The sequence below is a fragment of the Notolepis coatsorum genome (genome assembly GCF_963971535.1).
Source record: "Notolepis coatsorum genome assembly, chromosome: 7".
Taxonomy (NCBI): domain Eukaryota; kingdom Metazoa; phylum Chordata; class Actinopteri; order Aulopiformes; family Paralepididae; genus Notolepis; species Notolepis coatsorum.
This window is the reverse complement of record NC_140171.1, coordinates 39,184,267-39,202,053: the sequence shown is the minus strand read 5'-3', so window position 1 is coordinate 39,202,053 and position 17,787 is coordinate 39,184,267. Positions and strand designations below refer to the sequence as shown.

At 43.9% G+C, this 17,787-nt stretch overlaps 1 protein-coding gene across 1 annotated transcript in view; it reads left to right on the top strand.

Moving 5' to 3' along the window:
* Positions 1 to 3,186: 3,186 nt before the first annotated feature.
* Positions 3,187 to 17,787, top strand: part of wfs1a (Wolfram syndrome 1a (wolframin)) — a gene marked incomplete at both ends in the record, with an annotated part of 63,585 nt that continues 48,984 nt past the window's right edge. The window contains 4 exons of the mRNA XM_084318260.1: positions 3,187 to 3,268; positions 3,462 to 3,632; positions 7,828 to 7,907; positions 12,401 to 12,545. Of these exons, the coding sequence (XP_084174386.1) occupies positions 3,187 to 3,268; positions 3,462 to 3,632; positions 7,828 to 7,907; positions 12,401 to 12,545 (478 nt within the window). The remainder of the gene's footprint in view (positions 3,269 to 3,461; positions 3,633 to 7,827; positions 7,908 to 12,400; positions 12,546 to 17,787) is intronic.

The window sequence follows — 17,787 nt, the reverse complement described above, 5'->3', positions numbered from 1 at the left end:
GCCGTGCTGCCGCTTGTGATTGGTGGAGGCGGGACCAGGCGATACAACTGATTGACAGCGGAGGCGGCGAATGGAATGGCAGACGGCACTCAGATGCAGAATAACAGACAGGCAATGAGCCAGGTAGTGAGGGACTCGGGAGAGATACAGTAGAGCGAAAGTCAATTAACGTTGATGTCAAGATGGACAGTGGAAGAAAGAGAAAGGGTGGAGGAGAGAGGGATAAAACAAAGAAAAAGAAAGGCCCTTACAGGAGAGAGTGGTTAACTGTATTATAATAGTAAATAGAAAAATATGTTGTGCTCTTGCTTTTTTCTTTTTGAAGGTGGAGAGAGTAGCATTGCTAGTGCCACAACAGTTTTATTTGAGGTCCATAACAGCACATTGTACTAAGCAATTGTTGGCTCATTAGTTTGTGATTCACATGCACTAAAATTCACCAGAATGCAGGAAATTAAGTCTTTGTAACAAAAATAATCCTGGTGGGGGACCCCCAGACCCCCCGCTTAAAAAGTGGCCTGATTGGGGCTATATTTCGCGCTATATCTCCCGGTATGAATTATTTCCCCAGTCCGGCCCTGTCTCTACCTGTGGAATAAATTAACCGTCATCGCCAGGGACGCCTGCTCTGTGGATGTTTTTTAATCCTTGATCAAGACCCATCTTTTCTCTCTCTCCTTCAGCATATACCCTGATCTCACCTAATCGGGGACAGACCCTTAGCTTAGTATGGTTAGTACAGTTTATGTGCTGGAGTAGGGTTGATGTAAACATAGTCAGGATGTATGTTTATTGCTCCCATGTCTCTCCTAGTGCGGACATGGGAGCTCTTCTAACCCCTGTCCCTGTCTCTCTGTGAGTGGATGTCTCGAGTGATAGTGTGATGATATACAGGTACACAGCCTATACAGCCAGCCCTTCCCTCAGTTTGACATACAGCGTCTAACCAAGCCTGCTCTACTTCAACTGGATCTGGAAAAAATGTATATATTTTTTTTTTTTACGAAAAAAATAAAGTATAGGATATGGTATGTATTATATATCAATATAAAATTATACAAAATACAAATTATCTCAGCATTATGCTGAGAATATAGCACAAATCAATTGCTGTAGCGTCGCTATATCTTTCATTTATTCGCCTTCTTCTGAGGTAAAAAAAAATTAAATTATGCATTTATGATACATTATTGGTTACTTTGTTCAGCTTGTTGTTGCCCCCTCGACAGATGTCTTCAAATCTAATCAAAACCCACTTATTAGCTTTTCCCGATGTTCAGACTCATGCCCTGTGTTTGCCTGTGCCCTCCCGTAAAACTGAGATGTGATTGTTGTCTATTGTCTAGAGATGTATCTGTATATCTACCCTCTGTACAGCACTTTGGTGGTTGACATGTACTCTATAAATCTGATTGATTGTTGACACAGTACATTACTACCTATACATTCTTGGCGGGATGGGAGAAGATTTATAATAATTTTTATAATAAGATGTCATTTTTTAATTATGATTTAATTACCCTCTAAATCAATTTACCTAAACACGCTTCTTGTGTAATTAGCCTGCATTCATATTTAAATTGTATATTTTATTCAGGTATTGCCCTGATTTACCTTTTTGCATTTAGCATTTATGTCATAATAATCTTTCATAATTTTTGGTAGTTATTATTTTACTATTTCTTTCAGTATAGTATTCACGTTGTCATGTGATGTTGGGGTGAAATTAATACGACTCTAATAACGGTTCTCATTTCAACAAGTAGGCATTATTCTTCTCATCAAAGAACAAGCACTGCAAGTTATTCGAACTGACTCGTGCCATTATGGTGGGAGAGACATGATTCGGGTATAGGCATAGTGTGACTTCTGACTTTTGGACTCCCCGTTGATAATCTGCTTAATTAAATAATATGACATTTCCATGTAAACCATTGGTTGTATTGCTGTGTGAACAAAGGCTGACCAGTGACCACTCTTGGAGTTTATTCTGTTTCCAGTTAGAAACACACTTCTTTAGTGACCATCCAGTAGGTGCCTTTTGCTTATGGGGGCAAAGGGGCATCCGTATTACAGTACGTCCATGTGAAAGTGAGAAGGCGTTATACATTAGAAACTCAAATCACTTGAGCTCTAAGACCTCACTGGCTCGCCACACACCAATACAACCAATCACACAAGTCGATCAGTTGACGGGCATTTATAACTACCTATGACTAGATGGTCTATTTTAAGAAGGCATACTGTGCAGTGCTCGTGTTGCTTGTGGACCACTCGCCCTGAGCTGAACGGTATCTCTCATTACCAGGCGCAAGCAAAGTGATATGGAACCCTGTAACAACTTTTCTCCCAACTTCTGACTTTGTTTATGACTGGGGGAAAAAACTGCAAATTTAGACCACAAGTAAGTTTTACTGATATTGTTTTATTGTGTTATCCGTAAATGTTCATGTTAACCATTCAAACATAGCAATTACCATACATATTATATGACCAAATATGTTATTTTTTTCTTTCCTCATTTAAACATGATTTAATTCATTAAAGCAGACATATGTGTCATATTCATATCAACATATCGTTTGCTATTTATTGTAATTTATTTTGTATTATTTATTTTATTCTATTTATTTATTTATTTTTGAAAGTGATATTTATTTTACATTTTGACATGTTGAGAGTAGGGGACAGTTCAGTGAGGTTGTTTGTCTCTCAGCCAGGGCTATCCTTTCAGGGGGGAGGTCTTATTTTAGGTGTGGGAAGGTGACCATAGCAATGGATCCTCCAATGCATCTTCTTTAGACACGACAGTCTGATCCCACTGGCCTGTGTTGTTAGGGTTATACTAATCACAGTGTTTCTCAGCCTTTGACACTAAAAAGCATACTGTTCATTGGTTTGCTCAACTGTATGGCTGACTAAAGTTAAGCAATGTTGTTGTGCTGTCTCTTTTTGTATTGCAGACGAGATGGAGGTGGATCCCCCATCTCCACCCACTGCTGTCAACACTGAGGATGGCCCCTCTCTACCCTCCCCCAAACCTTCCCCGATTCCTTCTCCACCTGTCCCCCATGACCTCACTCTTGGTCACCCTCAGCCCACCCCAACTCCAGCCTCCGTCGAAACCACCACAGAACCCCTGAAACCCTCTCCAGAGTCTCCCGTTCCTTCACAATCCTCACCACCATGCCTTCCTCCGCATGCTCACCTCATCCCGTCACCCAGCCCCTCCACTCCCTCCACATCCGCAACCTCGGAAGTGATGGAAGTGAATTCCAGTCCTCTATCTGACAATGCCATTTCTCCTGCTACTTCCTCCACACACAAAGCACCACATGCCCCTCCTCCTACCCATCCTAGCCCCCCAGTCCCCAGCCCATTACCATCTCCAACATCCACCCCTACCTCCTCTCCTGCTGCAACCAGCCCCACCCTTAACCCTCCAACCAGCTCCACGCCAGCCTCCTCCAGTTCTTCTACCAGCACCATATCTTCTCCCCCAACCACTACATCCTCCTCCGCTTCTCCTACCACTCCCCCCAAAAAAAGCACCTTTGCCACCTTCGCCAAGCGGGTGATAGTACAGGAGAGGATTAGGAAAGCGGAGGAGGACGATGCCAAAGACGATGAAGGTAGGACCGCCTCTGTGTGAAGTTTGACCGACACAGTGTGTGTTAAACTGGCAGGGATCTATGTATGTTTTTGAACACCTACTCACAACAGAGCGGCCCTACATCCTGAGACCCTGTAAGCCTAAATAAAGAGTTGAATTCCACATTGAAACCATTCATTTGAAAGATTTTACACATGTTCTTGTAACATTATTGCTGGCCTGAGAGTAGAACTCACTGTGGGACATCACTGAAGTTATACTATAAGTTTCCCTAAAGGAAAGGGTCACCAATGTTCAAGGGGCACTTCACCAAAAATATTGAACAGCTCCATTAAATGATGTACAGTAGATGAAAACATAGCAATACCTTGTCTTATAGGTACTGCTACCTTACCATTTAATTTAGCTGTAATTATCCCTTTCACTACCACACTACCAAATGGTTAACCCTTTCACCGCGGCAATACAGAAGGTTAACCCTTTCACTGCCACACGACAAAGGGTTAACCCTTTCACTACCACACTACAGAAGGTTAACCCTTTCACTACCACACTACAGACAGTTAACCGACACAACGATTCAATGTCCCTGATGACATCACTGGTGTCCATATTCAATACTCATTTACAATAACTGTAATGTGTGCAAAACTGGATGTGTGTGAGATTATGTGCTAAATAAACCTGCATTGTTTTTTAGGCCCAGCCTATCTGATTTGTTACAAAGTGGGCACAATTTATCTCCATCCAAATAGCACTTGAAGCAGTATTTTGGTACTTGATATATTAGAAGCAGAAATAGATTGCAGCATTTGTTAATTGGGGTACAGAGCATCACACATAGCACCTTCAGGTTACAAGCCATTTCACAGCATATAACTATATTCACCTTATACGCCCTGCCCACTTTCACTGTTGCTGAACTTCACAACAAATATGCTAGCTAGTATGGATATTCCAACACTGAAAAGAAGCTTCAGTTTCAGTTCAGTTTCAGCTTATTTATTTATTTATTTGCAGGGACATTGCACATTAATACAAATGTCTATGATTGTGCCAGTTGTGGCCGGCTGGCTAATTTTCAACTGCAGTCAATGGGCAAGATGTTCCTAGAAACCACCAGTAAAGTGACAAGTTTAAGGAACACATCTTCTCCAGAGTCAGACAAGAAGATAGATACCAATTTCCTGTCTGTATACGTTCAGTAGAAAGCTATCTGGCTGCAAGCTAGCCTATCTTAGCACAAATTTGTGGAAGCGGATATGGATGAGCTAACCATAGCTTAAAACTCAGAGAGAGGCATTTTTGGTCAACAGCCAGGCTACAATATCCGTATCCAAAACGCATCATAGTCTTGACTTCCACTAGCATTGCTAATAAATGTTCATCATTTCTACTCTAAGATCTCAAAAAACAAAACGCTGGTGATGGACTTTGAAGACAGACTCATAGCCTATTGGTTAAATCAGTTTTTCTTGCAAGTAAAATCCCCAGTCTTCCAGTTGAGTAACCCGTCCCCAGGTCCTCTTTACTGTATGATTAATGACTGAGGAAGGGTGGACATTTTGTACATATGGGGTTACGCGGGGACATGCTTTACTTATAGCCCTAAAAATAGAAAAGTCAGCAAATAGCTCTGTCTCTAACATTCGTACAGGGCAGATTTCAGCAGGATAATATGGACCCTCTTCTCTCACAATATAATAATTGAGACCCTGGACGTTTTTGTCTAGAAAATGATGTTGCCAATTGAAGAAAATCAACTCACACCAGCAGTGTGACATACATTGACATTCACTCTCATTACATGTTATGTCAAGCAGTAAATAATCTTCATGACTGCATCCTACAAAGTCAGTGTTATCAGTCGAAGTCAACAAATGAATGTCTCAAGAGGTTTTGTTATGTACAAGAGACTGATATTTGCGATATCTCTTCTCGTTTCCTCTCCTCTCATCTTCTCTTCTCTCTCCTTCTCTCCCCTCCTTTTCAGAGGGTGAACCCCGAGCACTTCACCAAAAAACAATGCAGAATTATTTTGTACACAATCTCACACACATCCAAAAACTGTTTTGCACATGTTTATTTAGTTTGACATTTCATGGAGCTGTAATTACACAACACAAGGATTCAATGTCCCTGATGACATCACTGGTGGCCATATTAAAACTAGTTTACTCTCGATAACTGTCGAGCTAAATGAAAACTGTTTAGAGTTTTTGGATGTGTGTGAAATTATGCGCAAGGTAAACCAGCATTGTTTTTTGGTGAAGTGCCTCATTAAAGGACATTTGGGAGATTGTTGTGAACTTATTTCCAATTGATGCATATTGATGTTACATGGGAACGTGGTGCAGAGTTGAGGGAGCTCAAAGATCTTGGCTTAGGATATCTGCATGCACACACATAGATGCATTCATACATACACATATACACACTTCATATTATGCTCATGGTACAAGACATACGTCAGTGGGGTTCATTCATAGCTTGCTGTTAATGTGTTTATATATCATGACTGAGTCACACTGGTGGTTCAACAAAAATACACTAGAGCAAAGGCCGGTTGTTACAAAGGGTCAGATTAAACCGAATATATATATTTATTGCTTGAGATCCCCTGTATAATATTTGTATATCGTTTGATATCCCTTGTATATTCTTTGTATATATACACGGAATATCCCTTTACCTGGGTACAAACCAGACCATAATATTCGCTCTCCTATTGGACAGCGACCCCTAGGCGCCAACGACCATACCCCCAATGGCAAGTTCAAAGGCAACGCCAAGGCATGTCTCAACATGTCCAGGTTTGCGCAGTAATACGAGACAGAACTGAGGTTGGCACTAGATAATTCACCTTACGTATAAATACGGCGCAGGTGTAAACAGCAGCAGTTCGTTCATTACTAGTAAAGCCTTCACCACGAGTCAACGACCAAGTGAAGTGAGCAACCTTGCGTCTAAATAGAGCACTTAGAACATGTGCAAATAGGATAGTAAAGTGTCATAGTTTGGTGAAGTAACGTCAAGTTCAACCTAGTTTAATGTGACGGATAGTGCACAGGAGAATCTACACCGGCGAATGCAGAACCATTTTCTGGTTGGATTATATTGCTTTGGTACCGTGACTGCTGGAGCAGAGAACCGTCTACCCCACTATCGTGTGGGATCTACCCCTGTGAGGAGCACCCTCGAGCCCGCCTCTAGGACCAGAGGCTGGCTAGCTTTCATCCATGCTGTCGGGCATACTGGATTATAGCTGTTGCTTTGTCTGCGGACCAAGGGAGTACTGCACTGGCTCCTGTATCTGGAGCCTCGTTATTCCGCGTTGACCCAGACTTTGCACCCGAACATTCCTCTACCCTGCCGGCTTACAACCGGAGGGAACCCCCCAGTGTCTCCAGCTGACTACTAGTGTGCCTTATGTAATTGCTATGCTACAGGTGGCGTCACTTATACCCATCTTACTATTCTCATGGACTTACGCTCTTGACCTACTTTAAGTGTTCTTCGCCTTACAAGCGCAAGTATAATTCTCAATCTGTAACCTACCGTTGCTTGCTCTAATAATAATAAATCCCTCTAACTAGAACTTTATGTGTCATTGCCGTATTCTTGTGTGGGTGTTCACCAGATATATTCATGTACTGTATGGCCAGTAATTAAAGTACATAACTAAGTAGTGGTTTAATAATACCATACTCTCAATACAGTCAGGGAATTGTACCCCTCAGTTACACCGGTGATGTATCAAAATCCACTCTCCTCTCCTCTCATTTCCGTTCCTCCTCTCCACTCCTCTTCTCTTCCCTCCTCGCCTCTCCTTCTCCGCTTCTTTCCTCTCTTCTCTTCTCCTCTCCTCTCCTATCTTGTCTTCCCTCCTCTCCTCTCTTTCTCTGCTTCTTTCCTCTCTTCTCCTCTCCTCTCCTCCTCTCCTCCCTTCTCCCCTCCTCTCTTCTTCCCCTCATCTCCTGTCCTCTTCTCCTCTCCTCCCCTCCTCTCTTCTCCCCCTCCTCTCCTCTCCTGTCCTCTCCTCCCTTCTCCTCTTCTCCTCTCCTCCCCTCCTCTCTCGTACTCTGCCTCTCCTTCTCCTCTCCTCCCCCTCATCTAATTTTCTCCTCTCTTCTTCTCCTCTTCTTCTCCTCTCCTCTCCTCTCCTCTCCTCTCACTCCCTCTCCTCTCACTCTCTTTCCTCTCATCCCTTCCAGATGAAGAACCAGAGGAGGATTTGACCTTGGAGCAGTTGGAGGAGAAAGCCAAAGGTGGAGATGCCAGAGCACAGTCTCGTGTGAGTGAATAACACGGACACCTACGCACACACACACACACACACACACACACACACACACACACACACACACACACACACACACACACACACACACACACACACACACACACACACACACACACACACACACACACACACACACACACACACACACACACACACACACACACACACACACACACACACACACACACACACACACACAGAGATGTGGCCATGGTCTTGAGATGGACCGTGGGCACTGTTATGTTTGTTCAGACACACTGGTTCACACACTCACATACAGTATAGCCACACACACATATTGTTATAGACACTAAAATGATATAATACACTCACATATAGTCACACACATAGTCACACACACATATAGTCAGTCACACACACATATAGTCACACACACATAGTCACACACACATATAGTCACATGTATACTGTAGTAACTGTACAGTATAATCACACACACATAGTTACACACACACACACACACACACACACACACACACACACACACACACACACACATATACAGTATAGTCACACACATATACGTAGTGTCACACACACACACACACACACACACACACATATACTGTAGTCACACTCACATAGTCACACACATAGTCACATACACACATATATTCATACACATATTGTAGTCACAATAGAGTCACACTCACATATAGTCACACACACATAGTCACACACACATATAGTCACATGTATACTGTAGTAACTGTACAGTATAATCACACACACATAGTTACACACACACACACACACACACACACACACACACACACACACACACACACACACACACACACACACATATACAGTATAGTCACACACATATACGTAGTGTCACACACACACACACACACACACATATACTGTAGTCACACTCACATAGTCACACACATAGTCACATACACACATATATTCATACACATATTGTAGTCACAATAGAGTCACACTCACATACTGTATAGTCACACACATATAGTCACACACACATATTGTTATAGACACTGTTTTTCTTTTGACATGCATACTACATAGATTCAAATTCTCAGTATTGACAAATACATTCATCTACTTGTTCCTTTTCTCTCACTATCCCCCATGCTCTCATGCATACATAGATACATACATAGATACATACATACATACATACATACATACATACATACATACATACATACATACATACATACATACATACATACATACATACATACATACATACATACATACATACATACATACATACATACATACATACATACATACATACATACATACATACATACATACATACATACATACATACATACATACATACATACAAAGACACACAGAAAGAAAGCGAGAAGGAGAGTGGTAGATGAGCTGACATTTTACATATCTCACCCCGGGCTCTGAAAGGGTAAATTTCTGAATGGTCAATTCTGATTAGTAAGCATATCTAAGACTCTTCTCCCATAACATGTTATATTTATGCAGACTTACCATAGACAAACCAGCATGATGTAAGCATGTCTCATATATATTTTTTTTTATTATATGTGTATATACAGTATAAATTATGTTAAGTATATATATATATATAAAAAGTATATTACTGTAAGTATTAAATATACATATTGTTTAAGTATAGGTACATACACACACACACTCACACACACACTCTGCTGACCTCCCCCTAGAGACGCAATCATTAACTCATTGAGCGCCACCGCCTTTCCCCATCTGTACTGCCAGGCACCAGCTTTTATTGACAATTTTCACGATATTCCACGATCTTTGCGGAGCTATTGTATATTCTATATTATAGCTATGGAGACAATAGTATAGCTCATTTGACAAACACTATTTATAGTCCAACATGTAAAAAAGCGTTCGTTTCTACATACCCTGGGCCTCGTTCATTCACAATGCCAAGATAAACATTGCCCTGTCTCAAAATAATCCAGGCTGGTTTTCTAGATTGTGAGATAAAGTGTGTTTTGTGCAGCGTATGCGCAAATCTCGCGGCTGCTTGCTTGAAACCTATATTATTGCCAGGTCAAAGGTAAACACATGACCTTGTTTCTTCACAAAGCAGGGGGGGGGGCCGGGGGGGTCGTATATCCAACGATGCGATCATTTAAACGCATGTTTTATGATGGAGTTTCGGTAAAGTACACGTAAAAGAGACGTTACCTTTGGTTTAGAGGTACTCCATTTCTCACTTCGAGTCCAAAAGTGTCTTGAATCAGAACAGGATCAATACATATAACGTTAGGTAGCCCTCATCCGTCTTCTTCATCTGCTCGGGCCAGACTATAGACGGAGCCAAATAGGTTTCCTCATCGGTCAGTTTGATTATAGTTTTTTTTACGTTTTACCAGTAGTGCTGAGTCCAACATAGTCCAACATCATAGTCTGGTGGAAACGCACCAGGTCAATATTGTGTGCTCAGGGCAGACTATACCATGGAGCCGAATAGGTTTCCTCATCGGTCGGTTTGATTATAGTTGTTTTACGTTTGACCACTAGTGCTTAGTCCAACAAACGCACCTTATCGTCCATAATCATCATCCATATAATCCATTTAGTCTTTTTCATAATATCCAATAGTTCGCTCTAGGCGATCGCGATTGTTGAACGTGTCCTGCTCACTGCTGCTCACAACGAGTACCTAGTTGTTTGGGGGCTGTGGGGGCTGGCACTAACACACTAATAGATGGCCCATGTTCATAATGTAGGCGATACTGCCACCTGGCGGATTTCGATCGTCATTGCAATTCCAACGTTGTGCCAGGGAGCTCCGGCTGGGTGTTTAGAACGGGGATCAAAGGGAAAATATCAAAGGATCCAAAAACGAGTATACTAGTTATTGGCACTCAACGCTTGGCGGCGAAACACGAGTATACTCGTTATTGGCGCCTAATGAGTTAAGTAATAATGGTAGTAAAAAAGTAAGCCAGGAGACAAGGGAGTTGTGAAATGAAAGTTAAGATTAGAAGACGGCCATTTGATATGGCACAGACCCTCTGCTACCGCTTGGAAAGGCCTGTTTTAGGGCTAGATCCACAAAGAATGGATTGCACGGAGCAAGTTGCACCCTTACTTACAATTCATTATTAATTGAAAATGGGGGACCCTGATGTAAACAAGACAAAAGTCTTTCTCTGGTCTGCATCCCCTTAACAATTGTGTGTATTGAGCCGTACTGTATTGTACCCATTCTGCAATCTGTTAATAACATTTTTATTCAATCAATCACCGTGCAGATTGATTGATAGTATCTTTCAAATGCCCGAGTTCAATTTGGATTTAATATCACCAGGCGTGCATAAGAACAGATAATGAAATTAATCAACTGTACTTTTTTATTTTCCCCACAGTGCAACCGTTTTGAAACTAATTTCAGTTCCTACATGTTAACAATAGGGAAGAGAAACATGAAAGCCTTTCAATATTTGTCAAAAACGTTACCTTTTGTGGCTTATTATCCCGAATAATAACAGTTATTGAAATAATTCATACAGAACTCTGAACCTTGAACCCCATAGAATCTTCCAGGAAGTGTAGTTTTAAAAACGTTCAACGCAGGGCGGCTAGGTGGTGCAGTGGGCAAGGCACTCACCACCAATGCTGGAGATGCTGGGTTCGAGCCCAGCTCTCCACATTGTTTTCAGTTTGGCTGGTCGTCCGTACTAATACAATTGGCAGTATTAGGTGGAGGGAAAACTGAGGGGTGGGGATCGGACGTTGTGGACAGCGACTCCTACAGATCGGTTGGTGTGCCTGCGCAGTAGAATCAAGAAGCGATGGGGGCGGCACCCCTCCAAAGATGCAGACCCCTGACGCTGAAAGATCGTGCCTTGCAGGTGAAAAGATGCGACGGCTGCTACCTCGAGTATCGGAGGGGACTCGTGCTATGTATGGCTTCGTCCACATTGCAGCCGGCTTGTGGGAGGCAAGAAACAGCGTTCGAGACAGGGGAGGGTTGAATTGGACGATACAAAATTGGGATGGGAGAAAAAGTGGATAAAAAAAAAAAACGTTCAACGCAGAACTATATCTGTGGAACTCTGCTACAAAATGGCCACAAAAAGACTACAATTCCCATGGTTCAAAATATCCAAAATGGTCGCCCTCGCGGATAGAATTGACCAAATTGAAAAGTTAAATCTATCTAATGACACTTTTAACCTATTGCTAAACTAACGTATTGATGATAATATACATTCTACATGCTGTTGTGACATGTTTATGATGTTAATACTTGAATACGTTTGAAATTAAAATCGCTACTTTTATACAACACTGATTTCTGACCAGATGTCATTTGCGGTCCGCCGATGGACCGCACGGGTGGAACAGGTTTTACAAAGCTTTCAAATATTTTAGTCCAGACCCTCTGAGGGCCCTCCCCTAGCTCGGGGGCCCTGGGTAGTCAGTTCCATGGCTCTAACAGGTGCACCTCCCCTGTGTTTCAGCTTGGTCAACACCACCTGCTTCTCGCTGAGGAGAAAGATGCTGATCTGAATAACGCTCTGGCTGTTAAGTGGCTGATTGAGGCGGCCAAGCAGGGACGGAGACAGGGTGCCCGACTACTACAGCGCTGCTGGGTCCAAGGGAAAGGTAGGCAGCGAGTGAGTCTGTGCTCCACCCCTGCATGTGTGAGATGTTGTTATAAGAAGTAGGGAAAAGAAAAGGTTGGAGTTGTATTACAGACAGTGTAGCATCCCTGGGAGAGTGATGGATGGACTCCTTTACTGGTGTTTCATGAATGTTTATTTTAATTTCACAACGTAAGAGCTGAAGTGAAAAGACAAAGAAAGACAAAGAAAAGATACTCAGATATATATACATTATATATATACAGATATACATTAGATATACATAAGTGCCACATTCACATTGTTCAATAAGCTAACATAACACTTGACACAAATGGCTTCCAATAACAGTGACATAGCCAAATACATAAATTAATACAAATATAAAATAAACAGCCCATATCACTAAATAGGATAGGCGTGAGAGGCTCAGGACTCAGAGGATCGTTGAGGTTGGTAACAGTCAGTGGGCGACTGTTGACGATTGCCATAGCTTCGTAGAGAAAGGCCCATAGAGAGGCATCATTGAGTCTTCCGGAGGACAGAGCCAGAGTGGACCGTAGGACGCTTCTCACTGTTCTAATCTGTCTCTCCCACATGCCTCCCACATGACTAGAGTGGGGAGTGTCCGTGCTGAAGTCGCATTGCCTTTCGGCAAGGAATGTGGCCAGCCGGTCTGGGTTTACTTCCTTTAGAGCCTCCTTGAGTTCATTCTTGGCTCCAACAAAGTTAGTTCCACAATCTGACTTGATTTCACGAACAGATCCACGTATTGCAATGAAAGATCGAAGGCCATTGATGAGTGCATCTGTAGACATGTCGTCTAACATCTCAATATGAATAGCACGGGAGCTGAAGCAAGTAAAGAGAAGGCCGTATCTCTTATTTTCCTTTCTTCCTTGTTTTGTAAGAAATGGGCCAAAGCAGTCCATACCGCAGAAGGAAAAGGGGGGAGATGGCTCTAAACGTTCCGGGGGTAGATCGGCCATCCGTTGTTCTTCCGTAGGTTTCCTGAGCCTTCTACAGCTCACACATTTTCGAATGTAAGATGCTACTGCTCTGTTGATTCCTGGAATCCAATAGCCGTTGGACCGGACTTCATTGATGGTGAGACCCTTGCCTTGATGCTTCGTTCTTTCGTGATGATGAGCGATTATCATTTCAGTAATGTGATGATCTTTAGGAATGATGGCCGGGTGCTTGACGAAGTGAGGAAGAGTGGAGTTGCGCAGTCTTCCTCCCACCCTGAGTATACCATCTTCATCGAGGTAAGCATCAAGAGAGTGCAGGGGATTGTTAGATGGCAGAGGAGTGCCCTTGCTCCGCAGCGTCAGCTCTTCGCGATAAACTGATCTCTGCAGGCCCTTGACTATGTGGCATTCAGCTTTCTGCCACAGTGCTGAGGCCGCTAGACCTATTCTTGTGGACGCGTCTCTGAATGCGTGCGATAGCTCGAATAGCGAGTGACCAAGAAGAAAACTTAGACAAGTGATCAACTATAGTGCTTTGCTCCTTGGTCGTTGTGCTAAGTGCGAAAGCACTTCTGACTTCTGGATCTCCAATAGTTAGTTCTGGAGCATCATCTGCAGGCAGCTCCATTTCTTTGTTCCACAAGAACTTGGGTCCAGTGAACCAGTTGGATATCAGCAGCTCGCTGGGCGTCAAGCCCCTGGATGCATGGTCAGCAGGGTTGTCACTCGTTGGGACGTATCTCCATTGTTGAGTGTCTGAGCTGAGATGAATCCGTTGGACACGGTTAGAGACAAAGGTGTGGAATCGTCTTGCTTCATTCCTTATGTATCCCAAGACTACTTTCGAATCAGTCCAGAAGAACTCCTCAGCACCAGGAGAGCCAAATTCCTCTTTGAGCAGGCTGCTCATTTTGTGACCTTGGTCGGCGAGACACGTGTTTTTCCGATAACCAGGGCGCAGTGGACACCTCCTTTCTCATTTTTAAGTCTCACGTACGAACATTGACCATACCCTTTAGTACTGGCATCTGAGAAATGATGCAGCTCCACCTTTGAGACTTTTCCAAATCCAGCAGGTGAGTAGGTACGAGATATGGTGACGTTTTCCAACTGTGCTAGTTCAGCTTTCCATTTCTCCCATTTTGGACGAAGCTCCTCTGGGAGAGGGTCGTCCCAGCCTGTTCCACGCCTGCACATCTCCTGGAGAATCATCTTCCCTTTGAACAGGACCGGTGCCACAAACCCGAGGGGGTCGTACAGGGAGGCTACTGTTGACAGGATGCCGTGGTGTGTAGGAGGCTGTTCTTTAAGGTTGACGTTGAGACATAAGTTGTCAGACTCCGTGTCCCATTGAATCCCGAGAGCTCTTTCAAGTGGCAGCTCGTCAAAGGTGAGGCGCATGCACTTTACGCTGGTTGCTCATTCAGAGAGCGGGATACTCTTGAGGACATCTCTGTTGTTTGACACAAACTTATGTAGACGGAGGCCACCTGTGGCACAGAGTTTGCGTGCTTCTTTGGCTAACTGAATTGCACTCTCAGTGTTTTCAACACTTGTAACCCCGTCGTCCACGTAAAGGTTTCTCATGACGAATCGCGATCCATGCGGGTAAGTGTGTGCCTTCTCCTTAGCTAAGTCCTTTAGTCCGTAGTTGGCACACCCTGGCGAGGAGGCCGCACCGAACAGATGCACCTTCATGCGGAACTCCCTGGGCAGTGAGTTCAGGTCTCCTTGCTTCCACCAGAGAAAGCGCAAGTAGTCTCGATCAGCTTCCTGGACGTGAAATTGATGGAACATTTTTTCAACGTCGCACATCAGAGCAACTGGGTGCTGGCGAAAGCGGATGAGCACTCCACTCAAGTTGTTCAACATGTCGGGCCCAGAAAGGAGGTGGTCATTGAGGCTTGTTCCTTTGTATTTTGCTGAGCAGTCAACAGTCAAACACAATGCGAACTTTGTCAGGTTTGTTTGGCTGAAAGACGCCGTGATGGGGAATGTACCACCTTTCGTAATGGCCTTGTTTGGTTTTCCGTATTCCTTCATCCATCATTTTCAGAAACGTGATGTCATCTTGAGACACTGTTTTTCCGTCTTCACTGCCGTCCTTAAAGTCTGACTCTAGAATGCGGATAACATCGGCCGGTGTGGCCGGGGGTAGCTCTTTAACTGTGGTTCTGTGGCACATGCGACTGGTGCTCAACGAATCCTGGCTTTGAGCTGATGGCCCCATGATACTCCACCCTAGATCTGTCCGTACAGCATATGGTTCCTCATCTGCTCCGAGGATGACTTGCCTTGGAGCCATGGCTCTCGAGCAGTTATAACCTATGAGAAGACCCACTTCGCAGTCTTTTAGTGTTTGGATTTCATCTGCTATTCCTGCTAGATGACTCCATTTCGTAGCCGTCTTACAAGTGGGGATGTGTGCACGGTTTACGGGTATGCAGTCCTTAGTGTAGGCCACCGGAAGATCGACTTGAGTGGCAGAGCTATATCCTCTTACGCGAAGGCCGCAGACTCTCTCACTTGTGAGAATTGTGTCCTTTCCGCTCATGGTTGTCAGCTTCAGTTTAACTGGATGCTTGTCTGTATTAAGACCGTCACTCACCTCTTGGTCGATAAATGTAGTATCGCTTTGAGTGTCGAGAAGAGCGTAGACAAGTCTCTCCACAGTTGGGTTATTTTTGGAGGAAACCCATACTGGTAGAATCATTGATGTGCTGGATGAGCCTCCAACTGCTACACTGAGGGATCTTGCCTCAGCGTCTTGATCTGATTCTGTATCAGGTGCAGGCCTTTCTTCTCTTTGATAGTTGTTATCGTGGAGGGCTGTAGGATGTTTTCTCTTGCAGGTGTCACAGGAGTGACGATGGCGACAGTCTTTCGCATTGTGTCCTGGCTTTAGACATTCATAGCATAGTCTCTTCTCCTTTATGAATTTGCGTCGCTCATCCAATGACATCTCTGTGAATCTTTCACATGCATGGAGCTGGTGTCCATCATCTTCACACTGAATGCATGGAGCCTTAGTCCTAAACTTCCGGTTCTCATTGTCAGTGTTCGCTTGAGTGGCAAGAACGCTGGCTTTGTTTCTCTTAGAGTCTCTGACATTTCCTTTATCGGCGCTAGTGGCTGATGAGTGTAGAGCTTGGAAAGACGTGATTGGATTGCAGGCAATCTCCGCTTCAGTTGATATGAATTTTGTGAAGTCCTCGAAAGTTGGAAATTCTTGACATTCATTCAAGCGTTTTGTGACTTGACGGTTCCACTGGGCGGCTGCCCAGTCTGGCAGTTTGTAAATGAGCTTTCGGTTCTCCTCACAGTCGTTGAGTATGTCAAGACCCTTGACATGAGGAATGGCATCCCGACAGGCGTTGAGAAAATCAGAGAAATCCCTGAGTCCCTCTGCATCCTTAGGCTGAATCCTCGGCCAGTTGGATAGCTTCTCTCTGAATGATCTCTGAATGGCAAATGGCTGGCCAAAGTGATGATTCAGCTTATCCCAGGCGTCTTTGTAGGCTTCCTTGTCTTTACGATAGAACGTGCCCTCTAGAGCCTGGCGTGCTGGGCCACCAACGTACTTCTTCAGGTAGTAGAGTTTTTCAGCTGGGGTTGTTGCTCTTTGGTCGATGAGTGAGGTAAACGTTGTTTTCCATTCGATGAACTGTATAGGATCACCATTGAAAACGAATGGCTCTGGTGCAGGAAGCCTACTCAAGGCTATGCTGTCATGGAAGACCTGTGCAAGAGAAGTGATGTCAGAATGAGAGGTTGGTGCAGTATGAGATGGAAAGAGTGTGGCAGCAGGTGCGTTCCTCGTCTCTGCATTGCTTTCATTGATGTGTTCGGCAGCTTCATGTCTGATCTGATTGTCGTAGACCTTTAGTTTGGCTTGGGCTGCGAACACTTCCTTCTTGGCCTGCAGTCGCTCCAACTCACGCCGTTGTACCTCCAGAGCCTTTCGTTGTTGTTCCTCTAGTTCGCGTATAGCTTCCCTTTGTTTTTCCTCTACTTGCATCATCTGATAGGTGGCTTCCTTTTCGGCCTGTTCAGCCGCTGCCTCCACACGCTTCGTTGTTATTATAGACAAGCCTTGTGCAGACCTGCTGCTCTGAGTTAATGCGGAGACGTCAGAGGCAGATCCATAGACCGACCTTGCGTAGTCATGGCGACGCAGTTCATGAAGTCGGCTCCTTTCCCGTTGGACATTGAAATCGTCTTCTGTACCTATGGTTCTATCATGAGCGATGTTGACTAATTCCTTGGTTACTGTCTCGCACGTATCCACTCGTC